This window comes from Lolium perenne, chromosome 2 (assembly GCF_019359855.2).
Source record: "Lolium perenne isolate Kyuss_39 chromosome 2, Kyuss_2.0, whole genome shotgun sequence".
NCBI classification, from domain to species: domain Eukaryota; kingdom Viridiplantae; phylum Streptophyta; class Magnoliopsida; order Poales; family Poaceae; genus Lolium; species Lolium perenne.
The window spans coordinates 315382515-315407204 of record NC_067245.2 but is presented as its reverse complement, the minus strand read 5'-3'; the positions used below and the strand labels follow the sequence as shown (position 1 = coordinate 315407204).

Genomic DNA, 24690 nt, shown 5'->3' with positions numbered 1-24690 from the left:
CAACCATCATAGTTGTTAAGTGGTACACGATCCACATCCACTACACCAAAACCGATCATCACGTGAGATGATGTAGCTTCAATGGTGAACATCAACATGTTGATCATATCATCCATATGACTCGTGTTCAACCTTTCAGTTTCCGTTGTCCCGAAGCCATGTCTGTACATGCTAGGCTCGTCAAGCAAACCCAAGTATTTTGCGTGTGCAACATGGCTTACACCCGTTGTATGTTGAGTTTATCACACCCGATCATCACGAGATGCTTCAAAACGACAAACAATGCAACGGTGCATACGAGGGGAGAACACTTTATTATCTTGATATTAATGTGAGGGATCATCTTATAATGCTACCGTCGCGTTATAAGCAAAATAAGATGCATAAAGGAATAACATCACATGCAATTCATATGTGATATGATATGGCCCTTTAGTCTTTGCGCCTTCGATCTTCATCTCCAAAGCACGGACATGATCTCCATCATCAACGGGCATGATCTCCATCATCGTCGGCGTAGCGTCAAGGTCCATGGCGCTGTCTTCATGGTTGTTCACCTCATGTAGCAACTATTACAACTACTTTGAAATACTACTCAACATGAAATTTAAAGACAACCATAAGGCTCCTGCCGGTTGCCACAATACAATAATGATCATCTCATACATATTCATCATCACATCATGGCCATATCACATCACCAAACCCTGCAAAAACAAGTTAGACGTCTCTAATTTGGTTTGCATATTTTACGTGGTTTAGGGTTTTCGAGTAAGATCCAATCTACCTACGAACATGAACCACAACGGTGATACTAGTGTTGTCAATAGAAAGAGTAAATTGAATCTTCACTATGGTGGGAGAGATAGACACCCGCAAAGCCACTTATGCAATACAAGTTGCATGTCGAACGTGGAGCAAGTCTCATGAACGCGGTCATGTAAAGTTAGCCCGAGCCGCTTTATCCCACCATGCCACAAAGATGCAAAGTACTCGAACTAAAGACAACATAAGCATCAACGCCCACAAAAAATTGTGTTCTACTCGTGCAACCATCTATGCATAGACACGGCTCTGATACCACTGTAAGGATTCATAGCATAGAAAACAAAAAAATTTCTACCGCGAGAACGCAATCCAAGCCGAGATGCAATCTAGAAGATGAGAACAACGAGGGGATGAACGAGACTAACCCTTGAAGATTTCCAAAGCCTACAAGAGGAGGCTCTCGTTGCTGCGGTAGACGATCACTTGCCGCTTTCAAAAGCGCGTAGAAGATCTTGACGGTGCCACAATCGGGCAGCACCTCCGTACTCGGTCACACGTTCGGTGTTGATGAAGACGATGTCCTTCTCCCCGTTCCAGCGGGCGGCGGAAGTAGTAGATCCTCCTCGGAATCCCGGCAGCACAACGGCGTGGTGGCGGTGGTGGTGGAGATCTCCGACAGAGCTTCGCCTAAGCTATGTGGGAGAGAGAGGGAGGAGGGAACCGCTAGGGTTTCTGGGAGAAGGGGCTCTTGGGGGTGCGGCCATGGTGGTCTTGGTGTGGCCGGCCAGCCCCTCCCCTCCCCTCTTTATATAGGTGGAAGCCCCAAGGATTAGGTCAAAAGTCTCCGAATAAGACCCCAACATAAACCTTCCATATGACCAAACCTAGGGGGAGTGGGACTCCCCCCTTTCCTTTGGTGGGGTGGCCGGCCACCATGGGGAGGAGTCCACTTGGGACTCCTCCTCCCTTAGGCTGGCCGGCCAAGGTGGGTGGAGTCCCTCTAGGACTCCACCTTCCATGCTGATTTCTTCCGGATTCTTCTAGAACCTTCCAGAAAAATACCGAATCATTTTCAAACCTAGAAAATGACTTCCTATATATGAATCTTATTCTCCGGACCATTCCGGACCTCCTCGTGATGTCCTGGATCCCATCCGAGACTCCGAACAAAACTTCGAACTCCATTCCATATTCCATATCTACTTAAACGACATCAAACCTTAAGTGTGTCACCCTACGGTTCGCGAACTATGTAGACATGGTTGAGACCTCTCTCCGACCAATAACCAATGGCGGGATCTGGAGATCCATAATGGCTCCCACATATTCAACGATGACTTTAGTGATCGACTGAACCATTTACATACGATACCGATTCCCTTTGTCACGCGATATTTTACTTGTCCGAGGTTTGATCATCGGTATCTCTATACCTCGTTCAACCTCGTCTCATGAAAAGTACTCTTTACTCGTACCGTGGTATGTCATCTCTTATGAACCATTCATATGCTTGCAAGCTAATTAGACGACATTCCACCGAGAGGGCCCAGAGTATATCTTTCCGTCATCGGGATGGACAAATCCCACTGTTGATCCATATGCCTCAACTCATACTTTCCGAATACCTAATCCCACCTTTATAACCACCCATTTACGCAGTGGCGTTTGATGTAATCAAAGTACCCTTCCGGCATAAGTGATTTATATGGTCTCATGGTCGAAAGGACTAGGTAACTATGTATCGAAAGCTTATAGCAAATAGAACTTAATGACGTGATCATATGCTATGCTAAATTGGGTGTGTCCATTACATCATTCATATAATCACATAACCTTGTTTATTAATAACATCCAATGTTCATGATCATGAAACTATGATCATCTATTAATCAACAAGCTAGTTATACAAGAGGCTTACTAGGGACTCCTTGTTGTTTACATAACACACATGTATCAATGTTTCGGTTAATACAATTATAGCATGATATGTAAACATTATCATAAACACAAAGATATATAATAACCATTTATTATTGCCTCTTGGGCATATCTCCAACAGTTGGCTGCGTCTGCTGGGTGGCGAACAGCCGTGCGGTCTCGATGTCCTCCGCATCTTGCGTTCGTGGCCAGTCATCATGCGCGTCTGTCCCGGCCCGATCATCGCGAACGAAGCCGCCGCCGTAGATAATTTCCTGGATGTCTGAATCATGGCGGTCCTTTCAATAGTCCTACGAACGACCGGACATCAGACGCATGATACAGGACACTCGCACACATTGACAGAGCTCACGTACCGGGTCGTCCATCGTCGGGGCAGGCGGCGCAATTTCGTCGAACAGGATGCGGGGCTGCGGCATGATCTCCTCCGGCACCTGACGCGTCTTCTGTGTCGCGCCCGGGCAGGAGTCACCGCTTCTAGGCGTCCGGTTGAGGTCGGGAACCGCCGCCCCGGTCAACTTCACCGGCTGCAGGCCGGAGGCGAACCGCGACGCCGCGTGGCCCTGCAAGGGAGCGGGAGTTCCAGGGCGCAGCTGGGAACTTACCGAGCTGACCGTAGAGGCCGGAGGAGCGACGCCGGCGATCCCCTCTCTCTTGACGATCATGTAGCCCTCCGCTAAGTTCGGATGGAGGGCTACTTGCGCGACGCCGGCTTTGATCTGCATCTGCCAGGCCTACTGGTTGGCGGCCGCGGCAGTCTTGATCTTCTGGTTCTTGCGCCGCCCGCGACGCTTCGCGGCCTCTAGGACTTTCTCCTCCGCGGAGAGCACCTTCTTTGCCGCCTTCGGCTTTGCCTCCCGGCCGCCGCTGTCGGCGGCCCGCTTTGCTTCCGCCGGAGCTTCAGTCTCCATTCTGGCTATGACCGTGGCTACGGGGGAGTGTGGGGCGGCGGCGGGTGCGAGGGTTTGCTCCACATCCATGGCGGTAGCTGCGGCGGCGAGGACGTGCATCGCTTCTGCACTGCTCGCGCCAGTCTAGTTTCCAATTTGGCGCGGGGGAATGGCCAGTAGCGGGAATAATATCGCCCTCCAGCCACTGACGCGCGGGTCCTACGTCTTTTTCGGCGGACACTCGGCGCGACCGCCGAGCGTCCGCGGAGACGCAAACCTAGCGCATATTTGGGCCAGGTTTGCGTCTCCGCGGACGGCCCGGTCACTTTGCGTCGCCCTGCTGAAACAGGCTCCAAACGCATTTCCGGTCACGGCGGACGAAATCGGTCGCTGAACGACCGTTTGCGTCGCGCCGCTGGAGATGCCCTTACGCTACTACTCCAGCCACGTCTCCCACGAGGAAACTGTTACCACAAAACCAAGTATACCTTTTTAAAAATAAATTTCGAATAATAACTATCACGTTACGTTTTTTTGGACAAATACGAATACTCTAGTGCCTTTTTGTGTGCAATGTAAACTAAAACAAAATTAACATGGTTTGACAACATTGTTGACTCGTGGAACCCAGTTCGTCAGGGTAAATTTGCTGAGGTGAACTAGGTCCGGTCCAATTATAAATGCCAAAATATTATAAAAAAGTAAAATGCGGGACCTCTTTAGCTAAAAGGGTTCACTAGTTCCTCCTCGCCACCCAGTCGATCCCCTCCTGCCAACCGCCACCCCTCCCTCCTTTCGGGTCGCCCACGTAGCGGCGGCTCCGGAGGGCAACAACCCCATCACAAGACCTCCCTTTCGTGGATCCTATAACCGCTGCCACCGCAGGCGTCTACCGTGGTGGGGTCGCATGGCCGTCAAAGGCGGGGTGCTAGGAGGCGCATCGCGTGACCCTCTTCGCGTGGAGGTGAAGCTCCGGCGGGTGAGCGGTGGTGGTGCTCTTAACGATGAACACGGACGCTGGGCTGGTGATGAGATACAGTGGCCTGGACCGCAGCGGTGCGGCGATCGCCGGTGACCGGTCGGGCGAGCCCGATCTGGGCAGCGCGCTGGTTCAATCTAGGTCATGCGGGTCGTAGCTACTTCATGTATCTCGTCGACCCTGGGGTTTATGGCTAGTTGTGTTGCGATGGTGGTCACCGTGTTCCTTATATGTCACCGGTGCGCCTGTTGTTTCCTACTACGGTGGAGGTTGTCTTAACCTCCTTCGCCGTCGTTGGATGGTGGATGGCCGCATGGGGCTTGTTCGTCCGCATCGAAAAAGAAAGGTGGCGGTTCTAGGGTTCCTCTAGCGTCAAGACGAAGATCTACAGGATATGCTTGTCCTCCTTGGTCTGGCTGGAGTATCGAGTTTCGGAAGGCTCCACCGGAGAATTCCCTTGGGCGACTGATACGTCTCCGACGTATCGATAATTTCTTATGTTCCATGCTTGTTTTATGACAATACCTACATGTTTTGTTCACACTTTATGTCATTATTATGCATTTTCCGGAACTAACCTATTGACGAGATGCCAAAGGGCCAGTTGCTGTTTTCTGCTGTTTTTGGTTTCAGAAATCCTAGTAAGGAAATATTCTCGGAATCGGACGAAATCAACGCCCAGCATCTTAGAATTCCACGAAGCTTCCAGAACACCCGAGAGCCACCAGAGGAGGGCCCTGTGGGCCCCACACATGTAGGCGGCGTGGCCCAGGCCCTGGCCGCGCCACCCTACTGTGTCGCCGCCTCTTCAGCCCTCCGACTCCGCCTCTTCGCCTATTTAAAGGTCCCTGACCTAAAACTTCGATACGAATAAGCCACGGTACGAGAAACCTTCCAGAGCCGCCGCCATCGCGAAGCCAAGATCTGGGGGACATGAGTCTCTGTTCCGGCACGCCGCCGGGACGGGGAAGTGCCCCTGGAAGGCTTCTCCATCGACATCACCGCCATCTTCATCACCGCTGCTGTGTCCCATGAGGAGGGAGTAGTTCTCCATCGAGGCTAAGGGCTGTACCGGTAGCTATGTGGTTAATCTCTCTCCTATGTACTTCAATACAATGATCTCATGAGCTGCCTTACATGATTGAGATTCATATGAGTTTTGTATCACTATCAATCTATGTGCTACTCTAGTGATGTTATTAAAGTACTCTATTCCTTCTTCATGATGTAATGTTGACAGTGTGTGCATCATGTAGTACTTGGCGTAGTTTATGATTATGATCTCTTGTAGATTATGAAGTTAACTATTACTATGATGATATTAATGTGATCTATTCCTCCTTTCATAGTATGAAGGTGACAGTGTGCATGCTATGTTAGTACTTGGTATAATTGTGTTGATCTATCATGCACTCTAAGGTTAATTAAATATGAATATCGAATGTTGTGGAGCTTGTTAACTCCGGCATTGAGGTGCTCTTGTAGCCCTACACAGCTAGTGGTGTTCATCATCCAACAAGAGAGTGTAGAGTGGTTTTATTATGTGATCAATGTTGAGAGTGTCCACTAGTGAAAGTACGATCCCTAGGCCTTGTTTCCAAATACTGCAATCTCCGTTTATTTACTGTTCTGCTGCATGTTTACTTACTACACGCCAGCAAGCACTTTTCTGGCGCTGTTGCTACTGCTCATCTACATTCATACCACCTGTATTTCACTATCTCTTCGCCGAACTAGTGCACCTATACATCTGACAAGTGTATTAGGTGTGTTGGGGACACAAGAGACTTCTTGTATTGTGGTTGTAGGGTTGCTTGAGAGGGATATCTTTGACCTCTTCCTCCCTGAGTTCGATAAACCTTGGGTGATCCACTTAAGAGAAACTTGCTGCTGTTCTACAAACCTCTGCTCTTGGAGGCCCAACACTGTCTACAGGAATAGAAGCGCGCGTAGACATCAAGCACTTTTCTGGCGCCGTTGCCGGGGAGGAAAGGTAAAAGGTACTCACACTCTGGTCCTAGGTAACCAAACACTTTTCTGGTACCGTTGTGAGTGCTCGAAGCTATTTCCTTTAGATCCTGCAATTGCATCTTTTTGTTTCTTGTTTACACTAGTTAGGCATAATGGACAACAATGAGCTTCTTATTCTATTTCCTGATTTAAGACATGGATGGTTTGATGCGGAAATTAAAAACCTATGGAACCTTATTTGCATGCTAGTAGTAATGATATTAGTATGAACGCTTTGAACACCATTGTTGCTAATGATATGGAAAATTCTAAGCTTGGGGAAGCTGGTTTTGATGAGCATGATCTTTTTAGTCCCCCAAGCATTGAGGAGAAAATTTACTTTGATGATACTTTGCCTCCTATTTATGATGATTATAATGATAGTAGTCTTTTGGTGCCGCCTGTTATGGAGGATAATGTTTATTATGATTATACTATGCCTCCTATATTTGATGATGAGAATATTAATGATAGCTACTTTGTTGAATTTGCTCCCACTATTACTAATAAAATTGATTATGCTTATGTTGGGAGTAGTAATTATTTTATGCATGAGACTCATGATAAGAATGATTTATGTGATAGTTATATTGTTGAGTTTGCTCATGATACTACTGAAAGTTATTATGAGAGAGGGAAATATGGTTATATGCATCTTAATAATATTAAGTTTCCTCTCTATATGCTGAAATTTTTGAAGTTACACTTGTTTTATCTTTCTATGCTTGTTGCATTATGCTTCATGAACTTGTTTATTTACAAGATTCCCTTTCATAGGAAGCATGTTAGACTTAAATTTGTTTTGAATTTGCCTCTTGATGCTCTCTTTTGCTTCAAATACTATTTCTTGTGAGTGCATCATTAAAACTGCTGAGCCCATCTTAATGGCTATAAAGAAAGCACTTCTTGGGAGATAACCCATGTGTTTATTTTGCTACAGTACTTTTGTTTTATATTTGAGTCTTCGAAGTTGTTACTACTGTAGCAACCTCTCCTTATCTTATTTTATTGCATTGTTGTGCCAAGTAAAGTCTTTGATAGTAAGGTTGATACTAGATTTGGATTACTGCGCAGAAATAGTTTTCTTGCTGTCACGAAATTGAGTCGCCCCGTTTGTAGGTAACTCAGAAAAATATGCCAATTTACGTGCGTGATCCTCAGATATGTACGCAACTTTCATTCAATTTGAGCATTTCCATCTGAGCAAGTCTGGTGCCTCTAAAAAATTTGTCTTTACGGACTGTTCTGTTTTGACAGATTCTGCCTTTTATTTCGCATTGCCTCTTTTGCTATGTTGGATGGATTTCTTTGTTCCATTAACTTCCAGTAGCCTTGTGCAATGTCCAGAAGTGTTAAGAATAATTGTGTCACCTCTAAACATGTGAATTTTTGATTATGCACTAACCCTCTAATGAGTTTGTTTTGAGTTTGGTGTGGAGGAAGTTTTCAAGGGTCAAGAGAGGAGGATGATACAATATGATCAAAGAGAGTGAAAGCTCTAAGCTTGGGGATGCCCCGTGGTTCATCCCTGCATATTTCAAGAAGACTCAAGCGTCTAAGCTTGGGGATGCCCAAGGCATCCCCTTCTTCATCGACAACATTATCAGGTTTTTCTCTTGAAACTATATTTTTATTCGGTCACATCTTATGTACTTTACTTGGAGCGTCTTTTTGTTTTTATTTTTGTTTTGTTTGAATAAGTTCATCCTTGTGTGGAAGAGAGACACGCTCCGCTGGTTCATATGAACACATGTGTTCTTAGCTTTTAATGTTCATGGCGAAGGTTGAAACTGCTTCGTTCATTGTTATTTGGTTGGAAACAGAAAATGCTACATGTGGTAAATTGGTATAATGTCCTGAATAATTTGATACTTGGCAATTGTTGTGCTCATATAGATCATGTTTAAGCTCTTGCATCATGTACTTTGCACCTATTAATGAAGAAATACTGTAAAGCTTGTTAAATTTTGGTTTGCATGATTGGTCTCTCTAAGGTCTAGATATTTTCTGGTAAAGGTGTTTGAACAACAAGGAAGACAGTGTAGAGTCTTATAATGCTTGCAATATGTTTTTATGTGAGTCTTGTTGCACTAGTTCATACTTGAGTTTACTTCAAATAACCTTGCTAGCCTAAGCCTTGTACTGAGAGGGAATACTTCTCGTGCATCCAAATCCTTGAGCCAAAAACTATGCCATTTGTGTCCACCATACCTACCTACTACATGGTATTTTCTGCCATTCCAAGTAAATACTTCGTGTGCTACCTTTAAACAATTCAAAATGCTTCTTAATTTGTGTCAATGTTTTATAGCTCATGAGGAAGTATGTGGTGTTTTATCTTTCAATCTTGTTGGGCAACTTTCACCAATGGACTAGTGGCTTCATCCGCTTATCCAATAATTTTGCAAAAAGAGCTGGCGCGGGGTTCCCAGCCCCCAATTAATTAACTTTCATTAATAATTCTCTTCACATGTTTTGCTCTGATTCATCAGTAAGCAACTTAATTTTGCAAATAGACACTCCTCCATGGTATGAGATTGTTGGAAGGCACCCGAGGATTCGGTTAGCCATGGCTTGTGTAAGCAAAGGTTGGGAGGAGTGTCACCCATAAATAAAAACTAAAGTACATGTGTAAACAAAAGAGAAGAGGGATGATCTACCTTGCTGGTAGAGATAACGTCCTTCATGGGAGCCGCTCTTTAAAAGTCTGCCTGGCAAGGGAGTTAGAGTACCCACTACCATTTGTTGACAACAACAAACACCTCTCAAAATTTTACTTTTATTCTCTCTATATGATTTTAAAACTTAAAAAGCTCTAGCACATGATTTATCCCTGCTTCCCTCTGCGAAGGGCCATTCTTTTACTTTTATGTTGAGTCAGTTTACCTACTTCCTTCCACCTTAGAAGCAAACAGTTGTGTTAACTGTGCATTGATTCTTACATGTTTATCTATTGCACTTGTTATATTGCTTTATGTTGACAACTATCCATGAGATATACATGTTACAAGTTGAAAGCAACTGCTGAAACTTATATCTTCCTTTGTGTTGCTTCAATGCCTTTATTTAGAAAATATTGCTTTATGAGTTAACTCTTATGCAAGACTTATTGATGCTTGTCTTGAAAGTACTATTCATGAAAAGTCTTTGCTATATGATTCAGTTGTTTAATCATTGTCTTTACCATTGCTTTGAATCGCTGCATTCATCTCATATACTTTACAATAGTATGATTAAGATCATGTTGGTAGCATGTCACTTCAGAAATTATCTTTGTTATCGTTTACCTACTCGGGACGAGTAGGAACTAAGCTTGGGGATGCTGATACGTCTCCGACGTATCGATAATTTCTTATGTTCCATGCTTGTTTTATGACAATACCTACATGTTTTGTTCACACTTTATGTCATTATTATGCATTTTCCGGAACTAACCTATTGACGAGATGCCAAAGGGCCATTCTTTGTTTCTGCTGTTTTTGGTTTCAGAAATCCTAGTAAGGAAATATTCTCGGAATCGGACGAAATCAACGCCCAGCATCTTAGAATTCCACGAAGCTTCCAGAACACCCGAGAGCCACCAGAGGAGGGCCCTGTGGGCCCCACACATGTAGGCGGCGCGGCCCAGGCCCTGGCCGCGCCACCCGACTGTGTCGCCGCCTCTTCAGCCCTCCGACTCTGCCTCTTCGCCTATTTAAAGGTCCCTGACCTAAAACTTCGATACGAATAAGCCACGGTACGAGAAACCTTCCAGAGCCGCCGCCATCGCGAAGCCTAGATCTGGGGGACAAGAGTCTCTGTTCCGGCACGCCGCCGGGACGGGGAAGTGCCCCCGGAAGGCTTCTCCATCGACATCACCGCCATCTTCATCACCGCTGCTGTCTCCCATGAGGAGGGAGTAGTTCTCCATCGAGGCTAAGGGCTGTACCGGTAGCTATGTGGTTAATCTCTCTCCTATGTACTTCAATACAATGATCTCATGAGTTGCCTTACATGATTGAGATTCATATGAGTTTTGTATCACTATCAATCTATGTGCTACTCTAGTGATGTTATTAAAGTACTCTATTCCTCCTTCATGATGTAATGGTGACAGTGTGTGCATCATGTAGTACTTGGCGTAGTTTATGATTATGATCTCTTGTAGATTATGAAGTTAACTATTACTATGATGGTATTAATGTGATCTATTCCTCCTTTCATAGTATGAAGGTGACAGTGTGCATGCTATGTTAGTACTTGGTATAATTGTGTTGATCTATCATGCACTCTAAGGTTAATTAAATATGAATATCGAATGTTGTGGAGCTTGTTAACTCCGGCATTGAGGTGCTCTTGTAGCCCTACACAGCTAGTGGTGTTCATCATCCAACAAGAGAGTGTAGAGTGATTTTATTATGTGATCAATGTTGAGAGTGTCCACTAGTGAAAGTACGATCCCTAGGCCTTGTTTCCAAATACTGCAATCTCCGTTTATTTACTGTTCTGCTGCATGTTTACTTACTACACGCTAGCAAGCACTTTTCTGGCGCCGTTGCTACTGCTCATATACATTCATACCACCTGTATTTCACTATCTCTTCGCCGAACTAGTGCACCTACACATCTGACAAGTGTATTAGGTGTGTTGGGGACACAAGAGACTTCTTGTATTTTGGTTGCAGGGTTGCTTGAGAGGGATATCTTTGACCTCTTCCTCCCTGAGTTCGATAAACCTTGTGTGATCCACTTAAGGGAAACTTGCTGCTGTTCTACAAACCTCTGCTCTTGGAGGCCCAACACTGTCTACAGGAATAGAAGCGCGCGTAGACATCAGCGACTCATTCCGGTATATTGCTGGATCGGATGAGATTCGGCCGTGCTTTCCCATGCTCTTTCCCGACCGTTTGGTTTCGGGAGGGAGGGGAACGAAGCTCTGCTATCTTATTACCATCAAATGGACCCGTCTTTTTGGTTTCATGGTGAAGTCAGAGGCGGAGAATGATATGGAAGCCGACTTTTGAGGACTAGTGATGGTGGTTTGGGGCTTTGCGTGGATGGTGAACTTACTTGGTGCTTCGGGCTTCATAGCAGCGGCATGTGAGTGGAGGCGTCAACACAACAGAAGTTCAATGTCCTACCTTTCAAGGTGAAAATCCAAGGTCTAGAATTAATTGATTGTGCATGCCATTGACCTTATTGAAGGCATTGTGAGCAGGGACTTCTTACATGGCGAAAATCTAAGATCTATGATCAGACGGCGATGACGCTTCTACATTGTTTTTTTCTTGAAGAAGTCACTTTTGGAGAACACTGAACTTCATGTGTTTGGCATGGTGGTGTTTGTACTCCTGCTGTAATAACTAGAACACTATAGCCAGACTTTTCCCTTTTTAGCTTCTTCTTCTCCTTTCAGTTGTGTATATCCGTACTTTCATTAGGATATTACGTTGTTGTAGAGGCCGATTGTAACTGATATCCTCACGATATTTACATATTCTCGTTATGAAAAAAATGTCAGACCTTTTATTTTTATTTGTTCAGAATATCTTGACATTTTTAATTAGGATGATAAATGGGAACTAGTCCACCTCATCAAATTGGTCCTAACTCGGTCCCACTAGTCAGGAACACCGTCAATCCATTTGAATTTTAATTTTTGTGTACATTGCAAAAAAAAATCGGTAGAGAGATGAGATTTTGTTCCGTAAATCTAAGTGGTTTTTTGATTCATAGGATTTTCACAGAAATTATGTACGATTCAAATTATATGGGAAAATTTTCTACATATGTTGTTTAATTAATAGGAACATATTCTATAGAAACTAATTCTATATGAATCTTACAGTGTAATTTTATAGGAAAAAATATTATGTCATATCTTATGGAAAAATTTATTTGATATACAATTAAATACATTTCATCATTGCATAGAATTTAAGTAGACGTGATGTGCATTTCTATTCCTTCGCTTTTCCCATGCTATGAATGCCCTAAGGGCATCTACAAAGATGTGATCCAAATTATCCGTGCGCATCTGTTTCCGTCGCCTCCTGGACAGAAAAATGGTTGTTTTGACCGCGCGTCCGTTTGTACCAGGAGGTGTCTCCAGCAGCGCGACGTATTTTTCCTAGTTTTTCGCTTTTTCATTTAAACATATATAGAAACATTACACAAACTAATACATAGTGTGGAACATGGTTAAAATATTACAAAATGAGAAAATCTAACTAGTGTTGACCTCGCATGTTTCTTATGTTCGCTGTCAAGAAAGAACACTCTCAGTCACCCAAACTGGAAAATCCAACTGGCTATGATAGCGCTGTTGTTCCTACCAACGAAGAAGATACATAAACCTCCTCTAGTGGCTTCAATTGGCTCGCGGCTATCTTCTATGCAAAAAAAAAAAGCACTCTGACAGTTCTAACTGTCGGTGTTCGAGCCGCACTCGCCGGTGTGGTAGTGCTTGCGGGAAGATGTGTCGTAGAACACCTTGACGATAATCTCAACATCTCCCTCGTAGACGAACGTGAGCTGGCAGCGAGACTCGAGATCGAGGTCGCGGGCGAACTTGTCCCACCAGGTGTGCAGGTATATCTTGCATTGCCCGTCGAACAAGGCCTCAACAATCAACCGGCAAAAGTTGTAGCTGGCCTCCTGTAGTTGCAATTCGTGCCTCCCGTTGTTGGTTTGGTTGCGTCGCAGGAAGAGCGAGGCAGCACTACAACGAAGGTTGTGGCGGCTAAGGTTTGTGTGGAGGAGAGGATGAGGAAGACGAACGCGCCCCTCCATATATGCCGGAGGCAGCCGAGGGCGCGGCATGCGTGGCATCGCCATTACTTCGTTGGCAGAGGTGGGCGGCGGCCGTTCGGCAGACGATGCATCGCCATTAATGTGGCACATACTATCAAAACGACGCCTCGGCGACACGCCTTAGAAGACACATCGAGCCTACGTCGCTGCAAGATGGGCCCGATGAAATGTCCTCCAGACATGAGCGGACACTCGGCGCGACCGCGCAGCGTCCGCGGAGACGCATATTGGAGTCACGGTTGAGTCTCCATGAACACCTGGTGACTATGCATCGGGCCGCGCTGGGCTTGAACCCAGATGCATTTTTCAACCACACCGTCGTAAACTATAGCTCTTCAAAATTTATAACCAGAAAGTGGTTGTTTTAGGGCATCTCCAGCGGCGCGACGAAAACGGTCCGCGCGGACCGGAAATGCGTCTGGCACCACCTCCAGCGGGGCGACGCAAAGTGACCGGGCCGTCCGCGGAGACGCAAACCTGGCCCAAATATGCGCCAGGTTTGCGTCTTCGCGGTCGCGCCTAGCATCCGCTCGCTTCCCCACGGGCTCTCATGGCAGCGACCTAGGTTCGATCGGCCTCGAATTCACAACACGCGCCGGTGTGGCAACCGCGGCGATCAACCGCCGCAATGGAGCGCCGAATCGCCGCGGAAGAGCAACCGCCGGCCTCTTTGTTATATGCGCCGCCGTTAATCCCCGCACAATATAACCCCCGCGTCTACGGTAATTCAAGTTCAACCGCCTCCTTCTTCTTCCTCTTCTTCTTCTTCTTCTTCTCCAACACCGGCACGCCGTGAGCGACTACACGTTACCGTTCGACTCGGAGAGCGAGGGCAAGTCGCCCGGATTTCTGCATTGGTGGGAATCCCCTGCGACGTCAAGCGATCCGGGCTCCACGCCCAGCGACCCTGCCTCCACGCCGAGTGAGGAGGAGGAGGAAGGAGGCGGCAATGGCAGCGAAGGCCAGGAGGAGGACGGAGGCGGCGCTGCCAGCGACGCCAAGGACGAGGACGGAGTCGGCGCTGCCAGCGACGCCGAGGACGAGGAGGAGGGCCAGGAGGAGGAGGAGGACTCCGACACCAAGTTCGCCAGATTGGAGACGCAAGAGGCGGCGGACGACAAGGTGGTGGCAAGGAAGAAGTCCAGGGCGCTGGCGCGGGCGGCGCGTCGTCGTCCGTTCACCGACGACGACGACGAATACGCCATTTCTTCCAGTTTCAACTTCTCAACGGGCGCGTCGTCCTCCAGTTCCGACGAGGAGGTGACAAGCAAGAGACGCAGGAGTTTCGACGACGAGGCAGGGCCTTCTAACAAGAAGGCCAAAAATTAGTTTTATTTTATATGTTTTTAAATTTGTTCTTGTTAAATATGTTTGAATCTATTCGATTGAAGTATTCGTTTAATTGTTTACGCTATAATCTATTCTATTGGAGCAACATGACATCATTGAGTACTACTTTTTCGCGATTAAACTTGCTCATTCAACAAAAATAAAAGAAGTGGCACCAAAAAATACACTTGCATGTCCAAAATGCATCGGACGCTTGAGGTAGCCCCGACGCAAACGGACATTCGGTCATTTTGGCCTCCACCAGGAACGGATGGCAGCGAATAATTTGAGCGTCTCAAATGCGTCGCGCCGCTGCAGAACTCGCCACGCCCCGGCGCGTCAGGCGTCCGTCGCGCGTGGCCGTACCCGTAGGCCACAGCCACTGAGGCACGTACGATACGAGTAGCAGCACGCCTCAGCAGCTGACGAGGCCGCCCAGTGTCCAGTGGGCACTGCCCAGTGGGAATCAAGCCGGAAAGGAGAAACAAAGCAGGAGGGAGAGAGAAGCATGCCACGGCGCGAACGGGGAATCATGGCTCCTCCCCTCCAAAGGTCGGAATCTTTTCTACCCCAAACCCCAAACCCCAAAGCAGCACACCAGCAGAACCCCATTGCAGAGAGGTGAGGCGCGCGCGCAGGCAAAAGGCGAGGTACGTACGCCGGAAAGGGGGAGCACGACCGGCCTGAGACTGCTGCGAGCGAGAGCGCGCGTCCACCACCTCCCGCCGTATCATTGCCCTCTACTACCTCTACGCCGCTAGCTGCCCAGGACCATCCTACTACGTACTCTACCACCACCACCACCACCACCTCCTCCGCGCGTGCTCCCGGGCCTAGGAGCTCCGACCTCCCGCGGCTTTGCCTTTTCCACCAGAGCGAGCGCCCACCATTCCCCTGGCGTCGCCTCTTTTATACGGACCCGGCCTGGCTGGCTTCTTCCACGACTCCTCCTTGCCGTCGTTCTTGGAGGCGCTGCTGGACACCGCACTGTTCCCGGCGCTCCCTGCTCGCTGCTGGAGAAGGTAGGCTCATCCCGTTCTTGGCTCTGTCATACACTCACATTTCCCCGCCGCCAACCTCTTCCCAAATGATCTTGGCTGTACTCGTAGCACTGGTATCCACCTCTGCTCTCTTGGACCCTTGCTGCGGCGCCATCCCCGGCGGCATTGCCGTTCTTGAGACGGACTGATCACCTCGGGGTCCTTCTTGCTTCTTCTTGCTCTCAAATGTAGCACATGCTGCCTCACCTGGGGAAAGCGCCAACGCTAGCGATCCTAGACAAGCAGGGGGGCCATTCTTCTTCTTGAGCCGTCGCGAGCTCCCGGAGCCGAGCGACCCCACCTGGAATTCCGTCGAGCACCTAGCTCGCTAGCTAGCAGCACAGCAAGATTTCTCGTGACATTGCTCTGCGCGCGCCTACCTCTACCCCGGTCCGAGGCGTGCGCAGCCGCGCAGGCAGCGCGCGTGGCGTGAGCACGCAAAAGCCGCCTGGTTTCTCGGGAAAGAGGGGTGGGGTTCTACCCACGGGTCCCAACCCAGCCCCTAGCTAGCTGCCTCGCCGTTCCAAACGCATTTTATTTACTGGGACCTTCTTGTTCCCCATTGCTCACTCACTCACCGCCTGCTCCCTCGCTTGCTCACACACTGGCATTGACAAACATCCTCTGCTTCTCTTGCAATGGCGTGCAGGTGCTCTGGTTTCTGAGTCGACTGATTGGTTGATGGCAGCCTCGCGCGTCTAAGCAGCTCGCTTAGCATTTGTGCATCCCGCTACTACAGCTCTGCCTCGGTTCAGCAGCGGTTCTTGAGCTTCGTCGCCTCAGAAACAGAGCACCTTTGGGAGAGATGGCGGCCTCGCAGGAGAAGCCGCAGCAGACCTTCGGCGTCCTCAGGAACGCGGCGGCGCTGCTCGACGAAATGCAGCTCATGGGAGAGGCGCAGGGCGGCAAGAAGGTGATCAACTCCGAGCTCTGGCACGCCTGCGCCGGCCCGCTGGTGTGCCTGCCGCAGCGGGGCAGCCTCGTCTACTACTTCCCCCAGGGCCACAGCGAGCAGGTCCGAAATCCTCTGACTACTGCATGAACCGTTCTGTTCATCTGGTTAATTAGATTACTTGACTTTGATATACATGGATTGCTGAACTTTCTCTTGATCCGGCAGGTCGCGGCGACCACCAGGAAGATACCCAACTCGCGCATCCCCAACTACCCTAATCTGCCGTCCCAGCTGCTGTGCCAAGTCCACAACATCACCATGCATGTAAGTGTCTACATGCTTCAAGTTCAGGTTCAGATGTTGGGGTGGCCTGATGGACTGCATTGCATTACCACTGATAAATGCTTGTTTTGCACAGGCTGACAAGGACACCGATGAAGTCTACGCACAGATGACTCTTCAACCAGTTAATTCTGTAAGTACACCGTGTTGTTATGGTGTAAGCTAATATTGCTGCAGGAAATGACACTACTGAAGAAGTTCAGAGCAGGCTGAACTGCAGTTTCTTGGAATGTTTAAAAGTGTGAAACTGTTACCTGATTTGAACGTCCTGTCAATTTTAGGAAAGTGATGTGTTCCCAATTCCATCTCTCGGTAGTTACACCAAAAGCAAGCACCCAGCGGAGTACTTCTGCAAGAACTTGACCGCGAGCGATACGAGTACGCACGGCGGCTTCTCGGTGCCGCGAAGAGCTGCAGAGAAGCTCTTCCCACAGCTGGTATAATCCTTGTGTCCACATTTTGTTTTGCCTGGTTTGTTCTCTCTGAATGCTTCATCTCACAGGTTACTGACTGTTTTGGAACGCGCAGGATTACTCGATGCAGCCCCCGAACCAGGAGCTTGTCGTCCGGGATTTGCACGACAACATGTGGACATTCCGTCACATTTATCGTGGTAGGGTCGAGTACTGTCTGACTTGGTGTTAGCTTGTTCAGGGCTACATAATTTTGGGCGTCTTCTGAAAGTTCCTTCATGTGCTGTTCCTTACAGGGCAGCCGAAGCGACATCTTCTAACAACTGGATGGAGTCTCTTTGTTGGCGCCAAACGGCTTAAAGCAGGGGATTCTGTCTTATTTATCAGGTATATGGACTCAAATTGCAGCATATACTAGTATGTCCTTTTTGGGATCTTAACCAAATGCATATTGCACTACTATATCTGCAAAGGGTCAGACTTATGGATTCGATGTAAACTCTAATTATTGGATCGAGCTAACCATATATATTATGGGCATACAAAGTTTATTAGTACAGTGTAGAGTCAGTCTTGAATTATTCCTATGTCATTCAGATATAACGAAGGGTTGTACTTTAGTCCATTACTTATGGTTTTTCTAGTATCTGTTTACCTATGTATCCAATTTAAAGATATATCCATCTTGCTGAATTCAAACTTTTTCATGCAGCTGTAGCTATAGATAACAATACTATGTACCCAATATAGGGACATCCAACTTTCTGAAGTATAAATTTAATCCAACTTGCATACAAATTTAAAGCTAGTTCTTGTCAGTGAAAGATAATTAGTGCATTAGTGGTATGTAGCAGAAGACATGAAACCTTTACTCATTCAGGATGAAAGTAACTTAAAATAACTTGTTGATTTCTCTCCTCTTGGTGAATTTGTGTGAATGAAATGCCCATTCCTGACAAAAGTTACTGGTTTCAGGGATGAGAAGTCACAACTACTTGTGGGCGTTAGGAGGGCGACTCGACAGCAAACAGCATTGTCATCATCGGTTCTGTCCACTGATAGTATGCACATCGGTGTTCTTGCTGCTGCAGCTCATGCAGCATCTAGCGGTGGCTCATTTACTATCTACTATAATCCTAGGTTTGGAACTTTCTCTGCCTTTTTCTTATGCCAGTTAATATGGTTTTCTGCTGGCATATTTCACACATACTCGTTCTTAAAATCTCTTCAGGACGAGCCCGTCGCCGTTTGTAGTTCCTGTAGCAAGGTACAATAAGGCCAATTATATCCAACAATCTGTTGGCATGAGAATGGCTATGATGTTTGAGACAGAGGAGTCAAGCAAGCGTAGGTTTGTGCACTAACGAGAGCTGGGATTTGGCATATGCAGATATCATTTTTTTCTGCTTTTGATATGATGCTCCAGTAAAAAATTTCTCCTGTAAAAAATGTCTGAAGTCAACAATACACTATTATGCGTCCAAGTTTAAAATACTTGTTCTGCATATCTCCCCCTTTCTCCTTTGGAAAAAATGACAACATCAAGCAGCCTTTAATAGAGTGAATGAGTATTAAAAATTAATGTAATTTGTCATTTAAGTTGGAAGGTTTAGAATTATCTTTTAATCCACATATGGTCACTGAAGTTCTCTGAACCATAGTCTAAACAAAATTGTTCTGTTCTACAGATACACTGGTACAATTGTGGGAGTTAGCGACTCTGATCCCATGAGGTGGCCCAACTCCAAATGGCGCAATTTGCAGGTGCCTTGCTTTCCTGATAAAAATTGAAAAAACCTTTGTATCATCATGCAGTCATCCTTATATATTTTGCATTACCAGATTGAATGGGATGAACATGGATATGGAGAAAGGCCTGACCGTGTGAGCATATGGGATATTGAAACTCCAGAAAACACTCTAGCGTTCCCTTCTGCAGCACTTAATTCAAAGCGACAATGCCTGCCTGGTTATGCAGGTACTTCCACAACCATGCCACACAAACTTGTAGGATCATGTCACAGGTTGAAATAATTCTAACTCTTTTTTCTTTTAACTTCCAGTACCTGGGCTGGAACTTGGAGCTGCAAATATGTCATCATTTCAGAGGGCACCAGGAATTCCATACGGTAACTTGCAGCACATGCCAGCCGTTGGATCAGAATTGGCTATGATGATGCTTCTCAATCAATCTGGCCAAAACCTTGGGACTCCAGTTAGCTACCACCAATCCTCTTATTCTAGTATTATTCAAAATGTGAAGCAAAGCTACATGCCTCCTTCAACATTTGGTAATTCCACTGGTTCAACAAAGAATGAAAGCATGCCTTCAAACGAAGCTCAGCAGCAGTTGAATACTCTTAAGATGCAGAGAGGTGATCTCGAAAGCTGTGAAGCTCTGCCTGTCATTGATCCAATATCTTTTTCAGAGTTAAATGTCGCAGCAAGAAAGACAAGAAACACAGAGACATATCCAAGCCAGAGCATTTCAGAGCAGCATGGCAAGGGTGAGCCTAGAGCCAAGACTCGTAAGAGCAAGAAAGGTTCCTCTCGCAAAGCCATTTCAGAGAACTCTGAACTTTCTTCAGCACCTTCACGGGTTTGTGATGACCAGCAGCATGGTTTAGAAGGAAATCTGCTTGATGGCGACACTGCACATGTTAAGCGTGGTAGTAATGAAGATTCATCTGGTGCACTTACTCAGGGCAATCTATCTGTACAGATGCAAGGTCAGCTGGTCGAAGAGAATGGACTGCTATCACCACCGAAGTTAGGATCATCAATATCACCTGACGGAGGGAAGTCAGTCAACTCATTTCCTAACCAAGGTTGTTTTTCACAGTTCTTCGATGGTCTGGATTGGATGATTCAGCCTTCATATTACCAAGAATCCAGTGGCATTCAGTCAGTCAGTGCATCAGAGAACATTTTCAGCCCGTCTGCTGATATACCGTCCACAATAAACACCGATACATTGGAGACTTTTCAGAACTCTTGCCTCTCAGACAGCTTTCCTAATTCCATACAGGACTTCATCGGCAGCCCGGATCTGAACTCACTTACATTTTTGTCACCTGATATGCAAAATTTCGATGTCCACCATGACGGAAGCAACCTTCCAAGCACATCCAACTCATATGTACAAATGAGCTTTTCTGAAGATAGTGGAACTCAGATGGAGTCGATCCAGAGAAGCATGAATAACACCTCATGCTCTCAACCACAGACTACCGATGGCTTTGACTTGGGGATGTACTCTAGGCTGCCAAGTCTAAAAGAATCTCAAGTTTTGTCTCTGCCAGAAATCCATAACAGTTCCAGGGGAACATCAGTTTGCAGCATGGATGCGACAACCGAGTACAGCATGGAGCGAAGTGGAAAGCCTATGAAACCACCGGTGCGGACATACACAAAGGTATGCTTAAAAAATATGAAACATTTATTGAGAGTTCTTTGATAATGGACATATTACTTGTGGCACTTTTGCTCATGCTATGGCTATCTTCTAATCCATGTAAATAAACAGGTTCAGAAGCTAGGATCCGTTGGAAGATCTATAGATGTGACACGGTATAGAGATTACCGTGAGCTGAGATCAGCCATCGCATCCATGTTTGGACTCCAGGGGAAACTTGAGCATCCTGCTAGTTCAGATTGGAAGCTTGTATATGTCGACTACGAAAACGATGTCCTTCTCGTCGGTGATGATCCATGGGAGTAAGTATCTTCAGCTCTACACTGATTTTTCGACAATATCCAGCGCAGCATATATCATGTTTTCTTCCCCCTTGAGTCTATCCATGGTCAAATATAGTAACTCACTCACTGTGTTGTGCTTCCCTCTCTGCTTGTAGAGAATTCATCAACTGCGTCAGATGCATCCGGATCTTATCGCCATCAGAAGTGCAACAAATGAGTGAGAATGGCATGCACGTCCTGACTGACTGCATCCAAACAGACCAGTAGGATCACCACTATCCTTGATGTGCCTGCAAATCAAAATAAAGCAGTGGTTGATTAAGCTAGAGGTGTATTTTGGATACGATGCCTTAGTTAACCGTAGGCTGATTTACTGACAGTGTATTTGGTAGAGAGATTTACCACTGTTTGTGCCGTGCTAGTTTTCTGGAGTGAGGGAAAGCAGATAGAGAACAAACAGTTCCATCTTTCCCAAGAGGACCACACAATTCTGAAGAACCCCATGCAGTTGAATTCTACCTCCAGTGTCTTTGATGAGATTTTGTCTTGATGTTCTGAATCAATACAAGTAAATGTTAGAGCTGTTGTGTTTGGTTTGGCAGTTGTAAACTTCACTTGTGTAGATCTTGATTGGCGATGAATGGTCTACTTAGCACTCACTTACACTAATCTCAGGCATATATCTAAATTGTTCTGCTACATAACCCTGGCTATTTCGTGCAAATTTTGTCGAAATGTTTATACAGATAACAATCTGAATTCTAGGGTTCCCAACGGGGCCTTTCCAGAAATGTATCTAGGTGTACATTCTCTGTTGATTCATGTGTCGTTTTCATTATAAAAATTAAGCAAGATCTAGAATGTTTTTGTTCCCAAAATTGGTGAGGCATAGCAGGTTTAAGGTTAGCAGCCTCCCTGTTTGGCTCTGCTATAACAATCGAAGCACAGCAACCCAGACCCAAGCTTCCCCTTTCGAGCCAGAAACGGAACCCGAAATCCAAACCCCCGACCGACCACCGCGACGCCAAGATAGGGACCGAGACCCCCACCGCGCCGGCCGCCGCGCCTGCCGGGGACGGCGACGCGGCCGCCCGGAAGCGGCCCGGCGCCGAGGATGCACCCGCGGCGGGCGACGGCAAGCGCCGCCGCGCGGAGTACCCCTCCTCCGGCTCCCGCGATCGGCACCACCACCGCCAGAAGCCCGGGGACAAGGAGGGGAAGAAGGAGAGGATGCGGGCGTCGCACATCCTGATCAAGCACGAGGGGTCCCGGCGCAAGGCCTCGTGGCGGGACCCCGAGGGCGTCGCCATCTCCGCCACCACCCGCGACGACGCCGCCGACCTCGCCCGCGCCCTGCGGGACCAGATCGTCGCCGGGGAGCTCAAGTTCGAGGCCGCCGCCACCGACAACTCAGACTGCAACTCCGCCAAGCGCGGCGGCGACCTCGGTCAGTGCTCCTCCCTCCACCCTGCCAAATCTGTTGGTGTGCTACGTATGTATGTAGGGATTTGCTTCCGGGAATTTGGGGGTGTGTGTGGTACTTGGTTACTGGTAAGTTGGTATATCGATGCTGATCCGAATTCCAAAAACTTAACTTGTGAAGTACTGATAGATAATCCGAATTCCAGGAATTTGGGGATGTGGCTAGTCTTATACAACCTCACTGGAGTGTTACATCTGACAGCTGCACTATGATTCAGGCCAGAAATATTGTGCCCCATTATAGGAGTTGGTTGTTATATAGGAGCAGCTGATTCAGGCCAGAAATGCACTAACATCACATGTTTCCTCTTGAAGCCTTTATCTGGGTTGCCAATTCTGTTGGCTTCTTAGTGCAAGACGGTTGGTTCGTTGTGGGGAACCATGTCTGTCGTATTCGAACCGACAAATTAATATCTCTTAATTTGGTAAGTTGTTATATCCACTAGAAGGAACAAAGGGTGGCCGTAACCAACTTGGAATGATTTAGTACTTCAGTTTGTTCCTTAATTTTCTCTTTATGAATATTGTTCGTAACTCCTAAGGGTTCCTTCTTTTCTCTGGATTTTATTGCTTGTAACTTTATGCAAAACCTGGCACACGCTTGTTTAATTTCAATGTTCAGGCTGCCTTTCCAGCCTACCGTAGCCGGGTCATTTAATTGTCTAAGATTTCTACCTGCATGAATATTGTGGAATGTTGCAGGGATGGCACGTCTGCGGGACACGACAAAATACAGTACGCAGAGATTGTGATATGTTATAATTTTTTCCGAAAAAAAAGAAGCTGACAAAGTGAATGATGACATGGCTATGTATAGGTGGTCTGTCCAAAATTACGCCATCCTTGTGTAATATTGTGAATAGTTGGAATGTTGCACAGATGAACACACGCGTCGTGTGAAACGTGGCAATATGTTATTTTCCCCCAAAACAAGAAGCTGACCAACTGAACATGATGATATGGCTATATATAGGAATTTTGTCCAAAATTATGACATGCTTCTGCAATACCAATTTAATTTTTAGTGATGCTGAATCATGGATTTAGGATCAACTAGGACAATTGAGCACCATTACGAGAAGTGTGAAAAAAAAACTCGACAAACAAGACACTAACAACCAGTGGGATTGGTGTTTAAAGAAGTGCAACCAAACAATAGTCAGTCACTCCGCAGTGCGGAAATAAATTCCGGCCCCACGCGGAGTCGAACCCTGGTAGGCGGGTTGAGGCTGGCGCACTCGCACCAACCTACCAATTGTCGGTTTGTCAAATATGCTCTTACTGTGTTAAAATATTTGCATCACATGCTCCCATAAGGGAATAAAATCATCAAACCGGCCAGATTGTTTTCTTGCTGGTGTGGTATCATTTTTAATCTCAATTGCTCCACGCTATTCATGTAAACTCTACTTTGCATGGGAATATGAGATGGGCTATTTCTGTTCTCTAGTTCTCTATTATCGAGATAATCCCTGCATTCAAATGCTATCATATTCAGGGGATACACAATATTAGTATAGAATCTGTTTTGCATTAATTTACGTTACTTGGATGCTGTAATGAAGGAATGCCATATGCGTTAAGTCTGTTACTGGGATTTTTTGCAACAAACCTGTGGTTTGCCCACTAGTTCATTATCTTTTTTTTTTTGTACTCATGTTGCTTGAATTCAGTTTGTTCTCTTTTATGATTTGAAACTTCATTCATGACCAGTCGTAACATTTTTGCTCTCATGATTTACGGCTGTAGGTCCATTCGAGAGGGGCAAGATGCAGAAGCCTTTTGAGAAGGCGGTCATTGCTCTGAAAGTGGGGGAGATGAGTGATGTGGTCGACACCGATAGCGGGGTGCATATCATCTTGAGGACTGGCTGATCACCTCTGCCGATCCACATAAAGCCTGAAACATTAAGCGGTGACATTTTTTTGTACTTGCACTGTAACAGAGTGCTCACTGCAAAGCTACTATGAGATTGGTTGCGTGCCTGGACTAGAACATTGTGGTGCTTGGTTGTGTTGTTTCTCTCTCGTGTCTCGGAGATGGATACATGTTTCCTTTTGAAGAAAGTGTAAGTGTGTTGGGAACATATGTATCGAGGATCATTTTCTGCTTC

General features: G+C 46.5%; 2 protein-coding genes across 3 annotated transcripts; both read left to right on the top strand.

Annotated features, from left to right (window-relative positions):
• The first annotated feature begins 15274 nt into the window (after positions 1-15274).
• LOC127336762 (auxin response factor 11) lies at positions 15275-21764 on the top strand. Of its 2 annotated transcripts, none has more exons than XM_051363604.1 (14): positions 15275-15728; positions 16396-16761; positions 16867-16965; positions 17060-17116; positions 17265-17420; positions 17512-17593; positions 17693-17783; positions 18372-18536; positions 18628-18747; positions 19085-19160; positions 19239-19374; positions 19460-20811; positions 20923-21113; positions 21251-21764. In XM_051363604.1, exons 2-14 carry the CDS (start codon positions 16552-16554, stop codon positions 21360-21362), a joined length of 2847 nt encoding a protein of 948 aa, XP_051219564.1. In that variant the 5' UTR covers positions 15275-15728; positions 16396-16551; the 3' UTR covers positions 21363-21764. The 2 variants fall into 2 exon arrangements, with proteins under 2 accessions (XP_051219564.1, XP_051219561.1); XM_051363601.1 differs by having other exon boundaries at positions 17512-17596.
• Positions 21765-21885: 121 nt separating this feature from the next.
• On the top strand, positions 21886-24690 carry LOC127329574 (uncharacterized). Its single transcript, XM_051356072.1, has 3 exons — positions 21886-21895; positions 21982-22542; positions 24327-24690. Exons 1-3 carry the CDS (start codon positions 21886-21888, stop codon positions 24449-24451), a joined length of 696 nt encoding a protein of 231 aa, XP_051212032.1. The 3' UTR covers positions 24452-24690.

What these genes read in the sequence shown, in the direction of transcription:
- LOC127336762 (XM_051363601.1), top strand. Translation starts at nt 16,552, where the DNA reads ATGGCGGCCTCGCAGGAGAAGCCGCAGCAGACCTTCGGCGTCCTCAGG. An exon ending in ATGCCTGCCTGGTTATGCAG is followed by an intron (nt 19,375 to 19,459) that starts GTACTTCCACAA and finishes TTTAACTTCCAG; the next exon opens with TACCTGGGCTGGAACTTGGA. An exon ending in GTCGGTGATGATCCATGGGA is followed by an intron (nt 21,114 to 21,250) that starts GTAAGTATCTTC and finishes CTCTGCTTGTAG; the next exon opens with AGAATTCATCAACTGCGTCA.
- LOC127329574 (XM_051356072.1), top strand. An exon ending in CAAGCGCGGCGGCGACCTCG is followed by an intron (nt 22,543 to 24,326) that starts GTCAGTGCTCCT and finishes TTACGGCTGTAG; the next exon opens with GTCCATTCGAGAGGGGCAAG.